This window comes from Miscanthus floridulus, chromosome 1, assembly GCF_019320115.1.
Source record: "Miscanthus floridulus cultivar M001 chromosome 1, ASM1932011v1, whole genome shotgun sequence".
Classification (NCBI taxonomy): domain Eukaryota; kingdom Viridiplantae; phylum Streptophyta; class Magnoliopsida; order Poales; family Poaceae; genus Miscanthus; species Miscanthus floridulus.
This window is the reverse complement of record NC_089580.1, coordinates 62,095,895-62,116,046: the sequence shown is the minus strand read 5'-3', so window position 1 is coordinate 62,116,046 and position 20,152 is coordinate 62,095,895. Positions and strand designations below refer to the sequence as shown.

The window sequence follows — 20,152 nt, the reverse complement described above, 5'->3', positions numbered from 1 at the left end:
ACGGCGCCAACTGTCGGTGCAAAAAGTGACCAACAAGTAAATATTTGTAGTTTTGCCATGCGTTGTGATCGGATGTGGTCTAACACTCAATGACACAGAGTTTATACTAGTTCATGCAATGTGCCCTACGTCCAGTTCTAGTCGGTCGGTGACTTTATTCCTGAGCCCAGGTGCTCAAAGTTTACTATGGGGTTATAAACGAGTGGGGATAAAAGGGGGTGTTAAAGGTCCAGTCGGGCTCTGGACTGAAGGGCCAAGAGTGATAGGAGCTCCTATGTGCGCTAAGTATTAGAATGTATGCTCTGTGTAGCTTTAGAGTTCTAGAGCCATGGAGCTGTTCGAGTGCTCAAAATATCTAAAGCTTAGCAGAGAGAGAGAGAGAGTCTGAATGACCGTCCTCCATTGGGAGATAGCACATCCCCTTTTATAGGTAAAGGGGATGGCCTTACAAGTGAGAGAGAGTGTGTGTGTGCTCGTGTTTTACTAAGTCTTGTTGCCTACGCTGTCAGGTATAAGATGGTCGTCGGCGCCCACAATACTATTTATGTCAGACACGTGTGGCAGGCTTTACCGTGTTCGCCTGGTATGGCAAATGACGGTGCCCACAACACTATAAGACAAATGCCGGCACCCACAACACTGTTCGGGTGGAAGGTTGCAAAGCACCCTTCTAGCATGGCCTAGCGGTACTGTCCTATAGGTGTGTAGGGTACGGTCCTCGGTATTGTGGTTGACTTGAGCGTCTTACCTTATCTGCTCTGCCTGATTCTTGGGTCCTCACCGAGCGGACGTCCCTAGTCGGTCGTTCCTAGTTGGCTTCGACCGCGCCGATCAGAGAAGAGCTATAAGCAGAGGTTCGATGTATTCTTGGTCAGAAAAGCGGGTTGGAGTCGAAAGCAAGTGTTGTCCCCTCCTTGGCCAGGCCTTCCGGTCGAAGACTGGATCGCTCTTCCGGCCTGTCGTTAGGCATCTAGGCCGGCCCAGGAGTCGCACGTTTCTTGTAATGCCGTCTACTGGGCCGAGCTTTTACTGGGAAGTGGGCCCATCGGGGACCCTAGGTTTATGAACCCGACAATATGAGTGAGTGGTAGTCTAGTGGAGCTAATGTCGCTCGTTCACAGTAAAAAAAATCTAACGTGTGGACTGCAGATTAGACGGTGCTCAATTTTATATATTCTTTTGGCCTTGAAAGAATCCAAAACCAGACAGTGATATAGGGTGGCGAAATAGGACTTCAAAGGCGTGTTTAGAAACGTGTTCATGCCCAGCCCGGCCGATTAGCCTGGCTGTGGCTGGCCGAAGCCTATCCCCATGGTACAACTTCATGTGTTTGGGTTGTGTTCAGTAGAGCTGAGCCCACTCCGGATCATGTTTGGTTTCCTGGATAGAGATATATGACCACTTGCTCCTGCAATTTGGTAATGTTACCCCTCAAAACTTCCCTTTCTCTTGTCATTGGCATTTCATCGAGAACATGACGGGCAGGAACAAGAACATCGCCCGACAGCGAGGATGAGGCCGATTTTGGCTAGCTGAGCGACGGCCACGGTGGTGCCGCGCATCCATCTAGGGGCCCACGTGTGTCCGTGGAGGGGCGCAGCTCTGCCCGCGATGCTTGGGGGCGCGCAAGGCCACGGCAGCAGACGGCGACGGCTGAGACTGCTCCAGCGGCCAGGTTGCAAGCGACGGCGTGGCATGGGAAGCGGAGCAGCGAAGGAAGCGTGACACGAGGAAGGGATGGCAAGGTTGGCTGGTGCGGATGCGGTGCGAGGAGAGGAACGGCGGCGGTAGAAGGGCGTGCTCGGCCAGCGGCCATGGCTGCTGTTCCGCGCGAGCAGCAGAGAGCGAGATGGAGAGAGCGAGAGTGGATTGAGGGAGAGGAAACAGGGCTCGAGAAGTGGCTGTGAACATCCATAGCTGCAGTGATCTCAGGAGCTGCTGGTGTCTCATCTCCATCTACAATCCGTAGAGCAATGAGAAGTGGCTGTGAAGCTTTCAAGCAATATTCCAATTTAGTCCAAAATGGCACAGACAAGGTAATATCCTCAACTCGTTTGCCTTCAGTAGACAAAGACAAGGGATTATTGTGCCATTCCTCGCTGACAACTAAAGCTCTCAAGCCATTCTTATTTTTATACATACTTGCCAAAGTGAGATAAGAGGTAGCAAACCAAGTCACAGCTGGCCTCACAAGATCCCCACCTATTTGTTGTCTCATTAGATTAAGTATCCTCCCATGCTTGTATAGAAATATGCTCACCTTCTTTGCTGAATTTATGACAGTGTTCAACTCCTTAATCTCTCCAATGTCTTGCAGCAGCAAATTCAGGCAATGGGCAGCACAAGGTGTCCAAAACAAGTGCGGGATCCTGTCCATTAAAATCCGTCCCGCTGCCTTGAAGTTGGACCCATTGTCTGTGACAACCTGCACCACATATTCCCTTCCAATCTTGTCAATTTGCTTCTCCAACAAATCTGCTAGCATATCCTTATCAGCTACCTCACTTGATGCATCCACTGAACCTAGGAAGAAGGTCCCTACTGGACTGTTTGCAAGAAAATTGATTAGATGACGATGGCTAGTATCTGTCCAACCATCAGACATGAGAGTGCAACCATACTCTTTCCAAGCTTCCCATGCTTCTTTCTCAGTTCTATTGTCTTATTGACAACCCTTTCTAACAATGGCTCCCTAATTTCATGCATGGATGGTGAGCGGTACCCAGGTCCATACTGTCCAATTGATTCAAGCATAATCTCCCAGCTTCTTGAGTTAATGACATTGAATGGTATACGATTTTCATAAAAGAAATTAGCTACATGGTCATCAACAACTTGTTTGTTCTCTTTCTTTGTGCAATGCTCTAGAGTAGGCTGAGAAGTCTTGAATTTATGCCTTTCTGAAACTACCTCTTCTGGTGTCTTCCAAAGCATGACAACAACTGACTTTGTGTTCTTTTGATTTGTTGGTTTAGATGAACCAGCAGCAGCCATATAGGCAGCGATGGAAGCTTGAGCTATTTTCTTCTTTTCTTGTGCTTGCTTCTGCTCGGTCTTTGTCCCAGAACTAGGCACTTTCTCTGGTTCAACTTCAGTAACTTCATCACCTTCACCCTCTTCAGAATCTTGTTGAACTTCAGGAACTACCACAACTACAGACCTTGTATGCTTCTTGATGTCAGCATCCATCTCTCTGGCAATAATCTCAGGGCAACTTCCACATTTAATTGCATCACCATAACCTCTAGCAAGGTGCTATTTGAACCTACTGATTCCTGATGGAGTTATCTTCTTACAAAAAATACATTGCACACTGTCCTTCTTTGCAATATCTGGCCACCACCCATACTTCCATCTAGGGTCTCGAGATTTGGCCTTCCTCTTGGGATCTTTGGCTTCAGCAGCCATTTCTGGAGGTAGTTTTGCTATGGCCTTCTCAATAAGAGATGCAACATCTGGAGCAGCTGAGGATGTTGAACCAGCAACAGCTGAGCCTGAGGCAACTAAGGAGACTGGAGCAAAACCAACTTCTCCTTGAATGGCTTCAGGCATGTACACTTCCACTGCACACTGCCGCTGTCGATCCAGATCTACACAAGTACACAGAGAAAGAGAGCATAAGCTTCAAGCACAGGTAGAGCATCAAGCTTGAACGAGGAGGTGATGACTTATGACTAACCTGAGGAGGAGGAACTCATCTTCGTCGTGCAGTCCTCCTACCTTGCACAGTTGGACCTGTGCACCCGCTGGATCTGCAGGCATGCGCGCCTGCAGCAGCAGTCGCAAGGAAGAGGGAGGGCAGCTGGAAGGGAGGGAGGAGAGGGGAGGGAGCAGCTGGGAACTGAAAGGGAGGAGAGGAGAGGGAGCTACAGAACTGCAGCAATGGAGGCGGCGGCTGCTGCTGCTGGACGGGAGAGGTGAGAGGAGTGAGTGTGTTCTGCTGACTTTTGAGGGAGTGAGGGGTAGGAAAGAAGAGAAACCCTAATGGGCTTGGGCCAAAATATAAGACAACTAGATAGGCTCAACTCTGAGATGCAGCCCACTCTCTAGCTGGACGCCCACACAGCCTGGACGGACGATTAATCGTGACTGGACGACGACTAATCGGACGTCCAATTTCCTGGACGGTCTGGCCGAGTCGGAGGCCCCGGTCGAGTAGCTCCAACCGTCCAGAACGATTAGTCGCGATTAATCGGACGTCTTGAAAACATTGGTGGACAAACATCTTGTGACTGCATCTGTTCTACTTAAAATATTTGGATTTGCTTATAATTCTGTAATGTGTATTAGCTTACACTTTACAACACTATTGTTTCTTAGAAGTTGTGTTAATCTTCTCATACATGAAAGTTTTAAGTATCTACCTTGCCCATGTGCTGTTCACCTGTCCGGCATACCAGCCTAGTTTACCATTCTTATCTAGACTGGCACCTGCTTGGCTGTGGATTACCTTGTTCTAGAAGTTCCCCAAACCTGAGGTGCCACCACACTAACGAGGATTTGTGCTGTTTGGTTCAGCATATTTGCCCCGTCATCGATTCACAGCTCTAAGAGATCACATTGCTTCACGTTTGGTGGGCCTAGTATATACTCCCTCTGTCCCTTTTTATTTGTCGTTCTCACTTCTCAAGAAGTCAAGCATACTTAATTTTAACTAAATATATAAAATAAAATATTAATATTTATAGTATATAATTAGTATCATTACAAATGTTGCTAATATTTTATACAAACTTAGTTAAAATTGAAAAAGTTTGACCGGCACAATTCCTATGACGACCCTTAAATAGTGACGGAGGGAGTAAATAGTGACGGAGGGAGTAATCTGTAACAGAGGGATCGGATATGGGATGTGCAACGCCGATGCCACTCACCTTCCAGCGTTATCTGATTATCTCCTGTTCTCTGCTCACAACTTTGTCCTCTCCACTCAGCTCGTGGATCGCCCCTACGCTTCGTGTGCTGCCAGCCTGTTTGTTCCCAGCCAACCTTTTACCTTTGTTGCTAGCCAAACACGATTAAGGAAATGCAAGATGTTAAAAATCGAACCAAACAAATTCCGTTTTGCCTTACACTGACGGATTGCACTGCAACCTTATTGCATTAGCAGTACGACTCCCAGGACTAAACCAAACAGCACCATTAGTTGAATAGCTTTGCCCCTAAAGGCTTGTTATTGTGCGTCATCATCTATTTTATTTTGTGCGTAATCATTCATTTTGTTTTCTGAATTCTTGACATTGTTTTCCTAGTATACTTGAAAAATCAATAGTTTTAAAAAATGCCACATGCATACCAACGCCTGAATGAAGCTACCTGACCATATTTTTTTGTGTGCACTTGTCAGTATTAGTTGGTACATACATGTTCTGAAGCCTATTTTCTTCTTGGTACTCAGGATTTATGTGGAAGAAGAGAATGACAACACAGCACGATGCACCACAGGCAATTCAGTTTCAAGTCAGTGATAAAGGCAGCGGCAATGTTGGTTCTGAGTTATCAAGTCATCCAGATGTCGTTACAGGATCCATCCTTACTGCCACTGAGAAGCTTGGGACCGCAGTTCCATTTGATAACGCCAAAGTGCTCATTGTGTCATCTGATTCTCATGAAGGCTTTCATGGTTTGATCATCAACAAGCGATTAAGCTGGGGTGTCTTCAAGGATCTGGATAGCTCGATGGAGCCTATTAAGCATGCCCCAATTTTCTATGGTGGGCCTGTTGTGGTGCAAGGTTATCACCTTGTGAGCTTGTCAAGAGTAGCCTGGGAGGGGTACATGCAAGTAATACCAGGCGTCTATTACGGGAACATAGTTGCCACAAGCCGGCTAGTCACACGGATCAAGTTGGGCGAGCAATCTGTCGAAGACCTGTGGTTCTTCCGGTGACGGACCTAGGTTTTTACCTCTAGGTATGCGCAGCAAAAAAATTCTTATGCAATTCGGTAAATCAAAAAAATTTCTTATACAATTTTTTTACATTGAAAATTTCTACCTATCTCTATGACTGGCGGACCCCAGGGTATGCGGTGGTCCACCCTACATACCCTGTAGGTCCGTCCCTGGGTTCTTCCTAGGCTACTCAGGGTGGGGATACAGTCAACTTTTTGATGAACTATCTGAAGGAGCATGGCTTGTTAGTGGGAAGCCGATTGAGCATTTGGACTGGCCGAAGAGTTGAAAGGATTCTCTGGACCTCAGCTGTTTCTTTAGGAAAATGTTCAGTTCATCTTGCACATATCTGCCCACACTTCAACGTAACATTGTACTGAGTTTCTTTAGAGACATAGTAGTAGGGATGAAAACGGATCGGATACGGACGGATATCACCGATATTACATTTGTTTCATATTTCTGTCCGGATTCGGATTCGAATACGGATAGTGTCAACTATGTCGGATATGATACGATTGGATATCGACATCATAAATATGCGATTTGAGTATTCGGATACGGATACGGTATCGGATGTTGGATATCCGGACTCGGATACGGACAGATCTCAACCCCTCTAAACGGATTCGGTTTTGAATACGGTCGGAAAATATTCGTACCGTTTTCATCCCTGCATAGCAGCACTGTGTTTTCATAGCATTTACACACCGTACTATGGTCACACATTTTTTATACATAGTATTTTTTTTAATAATGAAGCCTTCGTTTTCTCTGTTCTTCTCTTTGATTTCATCTTTTGTTTGAGATTTTATCGGAAGTTTTATTTCCTTCACAATCTTGAGACGATTTAAGATGCTACCTTCACAACTCGTACCAATGGCGCACGAGTTAAATTATATATAGTTTCTAATTTTTAGCTTTGTGAGATGGTTACTTCTTGAAACAACTCTCAGCTTTCTACCCCATCTCCATGTCATAAAGAAAGAAATTATTACGTGACATTGCATAAGACACCTATGAGGTTGCTAACATGTTCATTTATGTCAACTTTCTTCCCTACCTCCATATACCATAAAAGGATCTTATGTGACAGTGCTGGAGATGACTAAGACTCAATGTTTGGTTTGAGGAACCACTCCATGACCCACTCCATTCTATATGAGGTGGTGTATCATGATTCATGAGTTGATTTCTCAAATTTGGTGGAATGGCTTTATTCCTCATACTAGTATCAATTATTGACTTACCAAAAACAAGGTGATGATGCATCATCTTATCCCATTCCAAAAAAAAGTAAGGAATAAGTATAGATGATAAATTACCCATTCTTCAAACAAAACACCCTTTGTGGCGCTGTGTCCATCCAATGTGTATTCTGAGTGCTTTTTCTCCAAACCAGTTACAACCCAGCCCATTTCACTAAAGATTAGCCTGTATAACGGTCAGGCTACGGCCCACGGGCCAATTTGAAGAAATCCAACCCGTATCTTTCTCTCTCTTCCACCCGGTCTACCGCTGCTTTCTCTCGCGCGAGGCACGACGCTCATCGATTTCACAAAACCCTAGGCCCCAACTACCACCCAGACATGGCGACGCCGGCGTCGGCCGTCTCCGACGTGGGCGACCCACAGGTCGAAGAACCCTCTCAGGCTAAGGCAGCTGTCGTGGTGGAACCGGCGGCCGCCGCGGCGGAATTGGCAGGGGCATCCGATCCATCTACCGTCGCGGCGGCAGCCCCCGGAGATGCCTTGTCCGGCCCCGCGTCCGCCACCACTTCCGATCCTGCGGCGGCGCCTCCTCCCGCTTCTCCTGCCACGCCCACAGCGCCTCCTCCCGCTTCCCCTGCCCCGCCCGCAGCGCCAGGGCCGCCACGGCCGCAATTTGCAGGCTCTCTATCCTACATGGCGCCAGGGGCACCGTCTCCGTCGCCATCGCAGTCGCCAGCCTTTTCTTATATTGTACTGCCGAGGGCGCCACCAGCGCCGCAAGTTTGTGGCGGTGCAGCTTCACTACAACCATGCTCTTCTCCGGTAGGCATCTTGGCATATTCACTGCTGCAGCTTATACGTTTAAGGTTTTCTTTTTCTCTGTTGAGTTTCTGTGTATGACCACATGTTAGTGTTGTAATTTTGTTTAGAATGAGAACGATGTTAGCTATTGCGACTGAACTCTACTGATTAGCTTTTATGATGAGCAGCGGCCTTTGGGCCAGTCACAATAGTTGATCATTTCTGTATGCAATTGCAAACCATGTAAAGTCATAAACCTCTCTTGTGTGTCCTATAGAAACCTTTCTATATTCATGGGAACTCCATGCTCATAAATTCACCCGTGAATTTGCTAGCTGAATTGTAACACAGTATTTTGGTTTCTATATGGAGCTGATGACGTAGTAGTGGACTATTGCCAATGCCTTTTTAGCTTCAAAAAATGAAAAATGGCAGGCTAACCCATGCTTTGGGTTAAGTCATTGCCTATTTAACTATATGTCGCATAGCTCATGCTATTATTTTAGCTTTGTGATTTTCTTGTCATGCTAAAATACTTTATTTTGATCGAATATGATAGATAGCAAGACCAGTTTATTATTTCTGTTGTATGTGATTAGCTTGAGGAGTCTTTGCACAAGGAATTTTTGAATTCTTCAAATGCGTAGAGAGTAGAAACCTACCCAGACAGTGATAGCTTTGCATTATGTCACGTCTATACATGCTTCATAATCAAAATTGATTAAGGGAAAGCTGATAATGCAACTGACCTTCCACATCTCGCAGCCAATTTGACATTTTTTTTGCATAGTCTGCAAAATTGTATGTAGAAGAATAAGGCCCTGTTTGGCACATAGTCGTAGTAAATGGGGTCGAGACCCTGTTCTATCCAGTTGGGTTTGATGAGGGTCGGCGTCAGGATTCACGTAGGGTCACCACACTGTTGGTGCAGGGTCATCACACAGAACAAGAAGAGCAATACAAATCCCATTTTCTCACAAAGTAGATGAAGAAGCTTACACAGATCGAGGGTTTATTTCGAATTTCAATTTTTGACGAGAATCCATGATATCCAGATCAAGCTTGATGTTCTCCAGTGATGGGAGGAGAGGTGAGAATGGTGCTGCAGCAAAGGTTGAATGGGGATTGTGCAGCGGTGGTTTTAGGGGCGACGGAAAGGAATAAACGGGAGTACTTTGTTCTCATGGGCTGTTGTTTGAGGGGCGATGGGAGGTGGAGATGAAGGCAGTGCTACTGTTGAAGGACCCAAGAACAGATAACGATGTTGTTGCCTTGCCTCCGTGTGTGATGCATGCCCTGTATATGGGTTAGGGCAACTAGTGTTGGGCTGGTGGGCCAATATATGGCTGTCCAGCTAATCCTTTCTTTTTTCTTCTCTTTCTTTTTTCCTTTTTAAACATGTGATTGATTTACCATTGGTCTGGTTACATATGAACACGTGCTTCAGTATAGCTCTTCATCCCCTGGCCATCAACCCAGATTGCTTGGGGTCATGTACCATGTTAGGAAGTATCATTCAAAGGAGCAGTCTCATCCCTTGATCTGATCGACCCAGAGTTGTGGTGACTATGGTTTCGCATACCTTGCGCAGATTCCGCTTACTGGAGATCCTAGCGAAAAACAAATTCTGCTTATTTAATTCATTTTCAGATCTGCTTATTGATAAGCTGCTGTGGAATCCTGCCATTTGTAAACAACAACAACAACAAAGCCTTTAAGTCCCAAACAAGTTGGGGTAGGCTAGAGTTGAAACCCAGCAGAAGCAATCAAGGTTCAGGCACGTGAATAGCTGTCTTCCAAGCACTCCTATCTAAGGCTAAGTCTTTGGGTATATTCCATCCTTTCAAGTCTCCTTTTATTGCCTCTACCCAAGTCAACTTCGGTCTTCCTCTGCCTCTCTTCACGTTACTATCCTGACTTAGGATTCCACTACGCACCGGTGCCTCTGGAGGTCTCCGTTGGACATGTCCAAACCATCTCAACCGGTGTTGGACAAGCTTTTCTTCAATTGGTGCTACCCCCTAATCTATCACGTATATCATCGTTCCGAACTCGATCCCTTCTTGTATGACCGCAAATCCAATGCAACATACGCATTTGTAAAACAGAGCCTAATACAAAATTAGGATACTGACATCCCAAATTTACTATTCCGTGTGGAAGCACAATATTTATGGTAAAATAGGATGCAATGATGGAAATTACAGACAAGTCAACTTAATCCACAGTGCTCAATTTGGATTATTTACCTAATGTTGGCATTACCACTTATGTATGTCTCATGAGCTTTTTTCCCCTTTCCAGGCTCTTACGGTTGCTCCTATGCCTGCGTCAGCTCTTCAGCCACCAGCCCCAGGGCAATATTTTGGGAACAGACCTTCTTTTTCATATAACGTTGTTTCGCATGCTAATGCTAGATTGCCTACTGGTCAGCAGTTTCAACTTGACACTGTAATTTCTCATGGCTTTATTATCATTACCATTGTTCTATATACATTTTTTAATCTTAAGCTTGTGACCTGATCCTATTATCTGATGCACTAACACTTAATATATTTTTGCTTACACAGGGAGCAAATCTTGCTGGTCAAATTTCTAGATTTGTTCCACCAGGTTCCTTGCAGCCTCCCACCCCTGGGCACATAACTCGCCCTAGTACAGCATTCCCAGGATCTATGGCACCAAATCCTCCTGGATCTATTCAGTTGCCTTTTTCAGTGCCAAGGCCATCCAGTATTCCTTGTGGTGCTAGCGCACAACAGGTGCAGTCACAAGCCTCCCAATTTCCATTAAGCACTATGCACCCTCTTTTTTATTTGTATGTTTGAATCTTTGGATTGGAGTAAAGCATTGCTAACTTAATGATTTTTATTACATATAGGGCAACTCGGACATTAATAATTTGAAATCAGATGGCCCAAGTGCATCAGAGGTTACCCCCCATGCCATGCAGTTATCTACTGGCATGCCATCAAATTCTCCTTCAACAATTGCAAGTGCTTCCGGAAATCCTTCAATCCCTATTCAAACGCTAACAAATTCGTCAGTGCCACCTCGCCCTGAGGTATTTGGAGCCAGACCATCTGTCCCTGGACAACCTTCTGCAATCGTCTCTAATCCAACAAGTCTCCTTGGGAGGCCTATAGTTCCATCTGCCGCTCCTTTGCCCCAAACAACGCCACCAATTGCAACCCAAGGTGTTACTCCACAGAATTCTCAACCACCATTTTATTCATCCTATCCTTCAGGACCTGCTATTGTCCCACCTCAACCTTTATGGCCACATCCTCATCCTCCACAGCCTACTGGATTTCAGCAACCTCCCTTCCAGTCCTATCCAGCTGCTCCTGTAGGGTCTCTTGGCAGGCCAATAGTTGGGGTTTCTGCTGTGAATGCGGCCTTTGCCAATGTGCAACCACCTGGTGTGTCAACTGGTGGGGATCGGAAAATACAAGCATCAACAAATCCAGGATCTGAACAGTCCACTCATGCTTCAACTGAGCCAGATTCTACAGGCAACGTTTTCACTGGATTTGATATCTGGTCTTGTTTTTTTTATTTTAACTATTATATTGATAATGTTTAATGCTGCAGGACATGGAGGTCAAGTCAATGAACGGCTTGAGGACAATAGAAATACTGGAGTTCAGGATTCAGATGCATGGTCTGCTCACAAAACTGAAACTGGTGTTGTATATTATTACAATGCTTTGACAGGAGAATCGACTTACCAGAAACCAACTGGTTTTAAGGGGGAGGTAGTTGCACAGAGGGATAGCTTTATCAAGTAATATGACTTCATTCTAGTTTGAGGACATGACAATTTACTATCACGATTGAACTAATCTTTTTTTTAATGTTTTTGCTGCAGCTGGAGAAGGTTGCAACACAACCAGTTCCAGTTTCTTGGTATGTCTGAAAGTCCCATGTTTATACTGAACTATGTTTGTCTGATTTGCAAGTATTTTCTTGAAGTTAATTTGTCCCACTTTATTCTCTATGGAGTTCTTGAAGGCACACACAATCATGAATGATGCCATGATTTCTGAATTCTGATTGCCTCTGCGTTAACTGAAAAGTTATAAAGACATTTGTTTACATGAATAGGAAGTCTCTAAAGCAATGATTCATTTTAGACTAACAGTTTGCCAGCTATGGATTATGATAGGAACCTGATCACTATTCTAAAATGAGGGCTGTTGGAGCCTCAGAATTCTTATGCCTTGCCATGCTGCTTAGCCACATTGTTTTTGTTGTGCTTTAAATTGGTGTTATGAAGACCTGACTTTTGCTGAGTTACCTGAACCCTTTGGTCTTTTTTAATTTGAACATGCTGCTAACATTTAGTGCTGTATTCCACTACTTTGCATGTTTAATACTCCCTCCGTTCCAAATTATAAGTCGCAAAATGGATAAACCAAAAAAGTCAAAAAGGCGTACCCAGTGCAGAGAGCTCCCGCTCTGTGCGGGGTCTGGGGAAGGGTGTCAGTGGCAAGCCTTACCCTCACCTGTGCAATGCGAGGAGACCGCGACTCGAACCCGGGACCTTCCGGTCCCCAGACCCCGCGCAGAGCGGGAGCTCTCTGCACTGGGTACACCCTTTTGACTTTTTTGGTTTATCCATTTTGCTATGTATCTAGACATATTATTTATCTAGATACATAGAAAAATGGATGTACCAAAAAAGTCAAAGCGACTTATAATTTGGAACGGAGGAAGTAGTCTTTTTAGTTAGACATGAAGAAAACTCTAGGCACAGAAAGATCCAGTTTGCTTATCAATGGTGCAGTCATAATGGTGATCTTAAATGCTATTGTATGATGATCGTTTAGCAATTTTTATTGCAAAATTACTAGCTAAAAGTATGCACGAGATCAATGTTTTTGAGGCGCCGCGGCGCGGCGAGGCGCGGCGCCCAACCCCCTTCACAACGCCTAGGCGTTTGTGGCGGACGCCTAGGCGACGCCATACACATATTGTATACCTCGTTTGTTGCCAATTCTTGAGCCCATGTTCCTTAGGAAAAGAGCAAATTTGCACACCTAAGGGAGCGCTACTAATCAGTAACATACTAATCAAAGCAAGTGTATACTAATCAAAGAAAGACCTGTTGCTGTAGCAACGGTAAACTAATCAAAGCAAGTGTATACTAATCAAATCCATGTTGCTGTAGCAGTGTATGTGGCAGTCCAAGCACAAGCGGACATTAGTATATGTGAGTAACACTAAAGAAAGACGGCTCAGTAATATAAAAGCAGAGCACGAGCAAGGCGCACGCAGCGTGAGCAAAAGCAGAGCATGAGGCATTAAATACTACAATACTCAGAGCAGAGACGGGATACCAGGCACCAGGCCGGGTCATAACAGGCGGAGGGAATAGAGAGGAGGCAGGGGAATACCAGGCGGAACAGAGAGAAGGCAGGGGCATACTAGGCTGACGGCAGACGGCCGGCGGAGGTGGAGACACGAGATGAACGGGCAGCTGTGGACAGGCGGACGACCGATGGAGGCAGACAGTCACGACGGACGCGCAAATGCGGATGGCTGATGCCTGCAGCGGCGGAGATGCTGGAGCGGCTCCACGGCAGGTGCGGACGACCAAGCAGAGATGCAGGGGTGGCTCCTCGGAAGGGGCGGCTGGCCGGTGAACTCGAGTTGTCGAGCAGAGGAGCAGCAAAGCGGAGCTCAAGGTCCACCCACCGCCTTCTCTCTCTCCCCTTGCCCGCACTTGCGGTAAATGCCTCGCGCGGTAGATTTCTCGCGCGAAGAGCTTATCTAGGTCACAGTTCCCGCGCCAGGGGCGGACGCGCGGTCGATTTTCCGTGGGCCGCGGTCATTTTCGCACCCTTCCCCCGCGGCGTGGAAGCGCGGTTGATTTCCCGCGGACGCGCGGTCGATTTCGCGCCCTTCCCTCGCTAATTAGCATCTGGCGTCCATGGCGAGGGTGTAGGCGTCCGTCCGACGCCTTTCTACGCCTAGGCGACGCCAAATTCGATTAAGCGGACGCCATATGAGTGTAGGTCGTGGCGCCCTCGATGCCCAGAGCCTCTGCCACGCCTTGTCGCCTAGGCGACGCCTCAAAAACAATGCACGAGATTCAGTATCCTTTTTTAATTGCTCTTTTTATCTGATGAATGCATCCTGGCTTGTCATCTATATTCGTTTATGTTCACGAATATAATGCGACATGGAATCTGAATTTAATCTGAATCTCTGCTAGGGACAAATTGGCTGGTACTGACTGGAGCATAGTAACTACAAGTGATGGAAAGAAATATTATTATGATAACAAACAAAAGGTAAGATCTAGACCATGGCTTAATAGCTCAGCAACATTCAACATATAATAATGGGGTTGCATTGGTCTTTTGGTATCTCATGAGTTTATGTATGTCTTATTGCTGTACGCTGACTTGCTTATAGGTTAGCAGCTGGCAACTTCCGCCAGAGGTGTGTGAGATCCTCAAGAATGCGGAATCTGGTTCCTTAAAAGAAGGTTCAACTTCAGTGCAGGATGCTGCTACTATAGAGAATAAGGGAGTAATAAGCATTGATGCAAGTGCTCCTGCCATACAGACAGGTGGCCGTGATTCGTTGCCACTTCGGCAAACAGTTGCCCCTGCATCGCCATCTGCATTGGATTTAATAAAGAAGAAATTGCAGGATGCTGGTGCTTCCAGTGCGCCTTCAGCTTTGGCTACATCTGCTGCTTCTGAATTGAATGGATCCAGACCAGCTGATGCTGCACTTAAGGGGCAGCAAGTGGCGAATAATGGTGAGAAATCAAAAGATAACAATGGCGATGTGAATATGTCTGATTCGTCTTCAGATTCAGATGATGAGGAACATGGACCAAGTAAAGAGGACTGCATTCGTCAGTTTAAGGTGGTTTTTGTGACATTTCTCTGGATCTTAGTGTAGATACTTTGAGGGGTTCATTGCTTCTCAATGGGTTCTTTTGCTATGCTGCCCCATACCTTCTGTTATCTATATTCTTTTCTTGAATAGAGATGATCATTCAAATAGTGAACTTGATGTTTTCTCATTTTGTTGGGTCTGATACCATAGACTTGTGTCTTTTCTGAGATAATATTGTACTATTTGTATATTTCTAGTTGGAGAATTGAAATAGCTAATGAAAACTGTATAGTTACTTTTTTTTATCACCGTAGATGAATATACCATGACATGCATGTGTGTTAAATTTCACAGGAGATGCTAAAGGAACGAGGAGTTGCGCCATTTTCGAAGTGGGAGAAGGAACTTCCAAAAATAGTGTTCGACCCACGCTTTAAGGTTTGCTAAAGTTTGTATTTTAATCTTGCCTGTGAATCTCCTGCTGCTGTCTGACTTGATTAGCACTTAAATTAGATGCATCTTCCCCTATGAAGAAACTTACATAATGAAAACTGAGTGCTGCAGTTGCTTTTTTGAAGAAGGAAGTTGTTTATGGATTTCTGTAGTATTAGTTTATGGATTTCTACTCCTTTTGAAGTAGTGGTGAAATTGTTGTTCACAGAAGCAATAGGTAATTGTTTGGTTAAAACTTTAAACAATGTACTGAATTCTGCATAACTGAATGTTATTTTTGGGAAAGCACAACTATGCTCCTATGTGTTGATCTTCTTTTAATTGAGTCTAGAACTTCTGCAAATTGTCTTCTTTTTGTGCTAAACTGAGGCTCAATTTTAGTACATCAAACGTATAACAAGAATAATTGAGCAATTAAGAGATAAATTATACTGAAGAACTAATGATTTTAAGTATTCTTTTGTGCATTCAAATCATAGTATGTATTTTTTTTGAAAAATAAAGCATAGTACGATTTCATTCTTACAAAGCGGTAATTTTCTCTATAAAAACTCGACCTGCGGGGGGTATGATGGCCCTCGGGTTTTTCCCTTTAAGAAGATCTCACACAGATCGAGAAAACCCCCGAACCCCCGCCCCTAGCCTGACGCAGTGGTACCGTAACCCTGTGAGAACCGGGCCGGGGCCAAACTGCGCTTTGGCACCTGGGGGCGGGCGAGGGGATTTTTTTAACCTCAGCCTGAAATTAAGAAACAGCTGTGACTACTGATTAACTCCAAAAGATATTTTGTTCCTTTTATAGGCTATTCCTAGTCACTCAACAAGGCGGGCTATATTTGACCACTATGTTCGCACACGTGCTGAAGAGGAGCGGAAAGAGAAAAGAGCTGCCCTGAAGGCTGCAGTAGAGGCGTATAAAGAATTACTTGAAGAAGCATCTGAGGTCTGTTATTGATACTTTGATATTTTTTCCTGTAAACTAACTTGGCCATGTAATGATGGTGAAATGGCTTGCCTATAAATGTTACAAGATTATTGGATTCATAAGTGATAAAGTGTCATGCCATCTTAATATATGTTGCAGGACATCAACCAGAAAACATACTACCAGGAATTCAAAAGAAAATGGGGTGCTGATCCAAGGTTTGAAGCCTTGGATCGAAAGGAAAGGGAGATGCTCTTCAATGAGAAGTATGGCCAACCACTTTCCTGAACAAATGATTTTGAATTTCTTCTTTGAAATCAAATTGATGAACCATGTGTAAACATAATGCACTGTCAACTTTTGAGCAGGGTGAAGGCTGTTCAAGAAAAAGTCCAATCAATGCGCAAAGCTGTCATTGCTGATTTCAAATCAATGCTTCGAGAAAGTAAAGATATAACTTCAACTTGCCGATGGGCAAAAGTAAGTATTTTGTCTCATTTCACTGAACATAGCTACTGCAATAACAAAGCCTTTAGTACCAAAGAAGTTGGGGTAGGCTAGAGCCTAGAGATGAAACTCAACAAGAGCCATGTTGCAAAAAACTGTGGTATTAAACTAATCACAGTAATTTAATAGTATTTATTTATAATATAGAAGTAAATAAATCGAAGTCTAGCTTATGGTTCTGGCATGTGGATTGTTAATTTTCCACATACATACTACTATCCAAACTCCAAAGATAATTCTTTGTATACATTGCACTCCTTGCTCTTAGGATTGCATCCTAAATTTATTCATGTAATTTCGATGCAACCAATCCATCTGACCCATCACATATTGACACTAGCAGATTATAATCTTATAGCTCTGTGATTCCATTGATGCACGTATCAGCTTTCGGTTCTTTTATCTTCTATTCCTGTTAGCAGGGATTAACACATAATCTTTTGAGATCCAAGTTAAGTCCTGAACTTGACATTTGTGTGCATAACTTGAAAATTAACTGAATTCTTCTTAGACTGACGTACCAAGTCAACAGCTGCCTTTAACCTAGGGAGGTGTTCTGTCCAGTAACTAGCATACACTGATCTACTGGTGACTGTTAGTATATCTGTTCTCAAGGTCCTGTTATCAATCTATCATCTGAATAACTTCACTAAAGTATGATCGCCTGTTTTGGTATGATAGTTTTGTCTGAGTTACATGTGGTCTGATCTTGTCATCCTGAATTCCTGATGTTCACATTTATGAATGCTCTTTATATCAGTAAGTTTTACAGTCATGGGCCAGTCGTGGCCCTGAAACAGCTCCTCCCATTTAGCATGTCATAAATAAATCTATAACTTGTGGTTATTTGCAACATCTAGTTAAATGCCTTTTTTTAAAGGGAATCACTAATAGTAATAATAATGTACCGATATTGTTCGATGTAAGTTTTGAGTTGTTTTTCTGTTCATGAATCAATGTTCATGTTCATACTCCGAATCATGTAGGTGAAAGAAAATTTCCGCAGCGATCCAAGGTACAAAGCCATGAAGCATGAAGAAAGGGAGACTATATTTAATGAATACATAGTGGAACTGAAATCTGCTGAACAGGAAGCAGAACAAGCTGCCAAGGCCAAAGTGGATGAGCAAGTTGGTCAACTTAACTGATAAACTTTATTCCTTTATTTACTATGTATAGATATAGATTTACATGTACTTTGGTATATATCCAGGCCAAGTTAAAGGAGAGGGAACGTGAAACACGTAAAAGGAAAGAAAGAGAAGAACAGGAAATGGAAAGAGTAAAAATGAAGATCCGTAGAAAAGAGTCTGTGTCATCATACCAAGCTTTACTTGTTGAAATGATAAAGGATCCCAAGGTGATTTGAGTTGCATGTTAAATTCTTTAACTGAGCATTCTTCAAATTCTCAGTATCTGTTAATGAAGCACTTATTGACTGTCTTTCATTGTTCGACAAAAGATTGTAATTCCATTTATAGTTCCCTCCATTGGTGAGTTTCTTTGCTATGACTGGCTTCAGTTGGCCAGTTGCTACTAGATGAACGAGTGTCATTTCATAATATAGGAGATATTTGCCTAGTGTTGTGTCCAATCGAAAGCAAATTTCGATGTGACTAGCCAGTTGGAATTGGCATTGGAAAGAAAGAAAAGCTACGAGAGTTGTATGGAGATAGAGAAAGAGAGATTGGTTGCCAACCATAAAGCCCTACCTTTTCCTGAGACCTATGAATCCATGGTTCTGCTTGAAAGGAATAATAATATGAACAGGCGTTAGCTGGTTTCTGGTGGTGTGTTTGTTTTTGGAAATCTGAATGCTGGATCTCTCCCAAAATCATCACATGTTACTGGTGAGAACTATGTAGTATGCTGCTGTAGATAGGATGGGTCGTCACTTCTCTGGTCTTGTTTGCTTGCATTAATTTTTGAACCTAGTTTATTCTTTTTTTTCCTGGCTTTAACTGACATTGTTTTGCTGTACCTGCTATATTTAACTTCACATTGGCAAGTTGGTAATTATGCATTGTACAATTTAACAATTTACATTTTTTTCTGTAGGCATCATGGACCGAATCCAAACCGAAACTTGAAAAAGATCCGCAAGGTCGTGCTCGAAATCCTGACTTAGGCCGAGGTGATGCAGAAAAGTTGTTTCGTGACCATGTCAAGGACCTATATGAGGTAAACCCAAATGTTATAAATGCCTGTAGCTACTGAACTAAGAATTTGAAATTACTCTCGTACCGTGGCTGTTTGTTCACTGAGGTTTGCTTTGTCATTGAGATTTTGCTTTGTGGTTTCTGTTCTGTTCCAACCAATTCCTTTAGGCTCTAAATTGTTTTTTGTTATGCACACATTTTAGCTGTTAAAGCCTTACTTGTGGTCTTGTGGACACAGCCACTGCCTGGGCACTAGGCACACAACCTGTGTATCAGCAAAAACAACCGGCTACTTTTGTCAATAAATCAGCTAAAGGCAAATATTCAACAAATATTTTAATTTACAGTGACTTTTGTGTTGCTATTGGCACATACTCAATAGGCAGTACGCATGAATTTGATTGCATGTTTTTGTTTGACATTGTAGCCTTGAATGCTTGAGTAGTCTTGGTACTTATAAATAACTCATTAAGCAGCTGCTGTAGGATCTCCATTGTAATGCATTTCACAATTCTTCCTGGATGCTTACCATTTTGACCCTTTGACTTCCCTCAGCGGTGTGTACGTGATTTCCGGGCACTTCTATCTGAGGTTATCACTCCAGAGGTAGCAGCTCGGACAACAGATGAGGGGAAGACGGCAATCAACTCTTGGAGTGAAGCAAAAGGTCTTCTAAGATCTGATGTAAGGTACAGCAAGCTGGCGAGTAAAGACAGGGAGTCTATTTGGCGGCGCTATGCTGATGACTTGACGAGGAAACTCAGGCAATCAGACACGAAGGAGAAGGACAAGTCCCATACAGATGGGAAACAACCTAGGTCCTCTGATCCGCCTAGGCGGAGGTAGCTTGTAGTTGTAGTAACAGCCGCTTGTACTTCCTAGTTGCTACTCCTATATTTCTTACCGTTGATAGTTAAGGGCCTGCTTACACTCATCTGCAACATTGAATAGTCATTGACTCACTGCCACTTTCGATACTGAGTTTCCATGTTATAGGTTTTGCTTTGCAAATCTATTTCCCGTTCTGGAGCAGATCATATATTGTTGCAATATGAGTTGACCTTGCACTTGACGAGTTACATTTTTTTCTCCCACGCCGTTGCCAGTTTCTGGACCCTGGGTATCTTGTTATGGGATCTATGTTTTTCTGTATTCAGGTTGCGATCTACTTGCAGCGTTCTCTTGTAACACATTTGACTGGAACATCTCATCGATTTTTTTTTTATTTTTTAGCCTTTTTTTTTGAAAACTTTTCACAGATACGACCCTGGAGGTAAGATTTCAAAATCTAGACCCTTAGCTCGGCGTCATCGTTGCTGGCGCCGAGCTTACACGTGGCGCCAAGC

The 20,152-nt window shown here is 43.9% G+C and overlaps 2 protein-coding genes across 2 annotated transcripts; both read left to right on the top strand.

The window, feature by feature from the left end:
- The first annotated feature begins 3,760 nt into the window (after window positions 1–3,760).
- Window positions 3,761–6,181, top strand: LOC136457732 (uncharacterized). Its single transcript, XM_066457751.1, has 3 exons — window positions 3,761–3,917; window positions 5,399–5,876; window positions 6,055–6,181. Exons 1-3 carry the CDS (start codon window positions 3,761–3,763, stop codon window positions 6,179–6,181), a joined length of 762 nt encoding a protein of 253 aa, XP_066313848.1.
- A 1,218-nt stretch (window positions 6,182–7,399) lies between these two features.
- On the top strand, window positions 7,400–19,885 carry LOC136530726 (pre-mRNA-processing protein 40C-like). The gene is made up of 16 exons (XM_066523471.1): window positions 7,400–7,925; window positions 10,209–10,355; window positions 10,475–10,666; window positions 10,786–11,419; window positions 11,499–11,662; window positions 11,776–11,813; window positions 14,125–14,203; window positions 14,328–14,789; window positions 15,117–15,200; window positions 16,018–16,158; window positions 16,300–16,406; window positions 16,509–16,620; window positions 17,634–17,777; window positions 17,861–18,007; window positions 18,706–18,828; window positions 19,362–19,885. Exons 1-16 carry the CDS (start codon window positions 7,482–7,484, stop codon window positions 19,650–19,652), a joined length of 3,309 nt encoding a protein of 1,102 aa, XP_066379568.1. The 5' UTR covers window positions 7,400–7,481; the 3' UTR covers window positions 19,653–19,885.
- The last annotated feature ends 267 nt before the right edge of the window (window positions 19,886–20,152 follow it).

What these genes read in the sequence shown, in the direction of transcription:
- LOC136457732 (XM_066457751.1), top strand. Translation starts at nt 3,761, where the DNA reads ATGCGCGCCTGCAGCAGCAGTCGCAAGGAAGAGGGAGGGCAGCTGGAA. An exon ending in GCTGCTGCTGGACGGGAGAG is followed by an intron (nt 3,918 to 5,398) that starts GTGAGAGGAGTG and finishes CTTGGTACTCAG; the next exon opens with GATTTATGTGGAAGAAGAGA. An exon ending in CAATCTGTCGAAGACCTGTG is followed by an intron (nt 5,877 to 6,054) that starts GTTCTTCCGGTG and finishes CATACCCTGTAG; the next exon opens with GTCCGTCCCTGGGTTCTTCC.
- LOC136530726 (XM_066523471.1), top strand. Translation starts at nt 7,482, where the DNA reads ATGGCGACGCCGGCGTCGGCCGTCTCCGACGTGGGCGACCCACAGGTC. An exon ending in AGCAGTTTCAACTTGACACT is followed by an intron (nt 10,356 to 10,474) that starts GTAATTTCTCAT and finishes TTGCTTACACAG; the next exon opens with GGAGCAAATCTTGCTGGTCA. An exon ending in TACTTGAAGAAGCATCTGAG is followed by an intron (nt 16,159 to 16,299) that starts GTCTGTTATTGA and finishes TATATGTTGCAG; the next exon opens with GACATCAACCAGAAAACATA.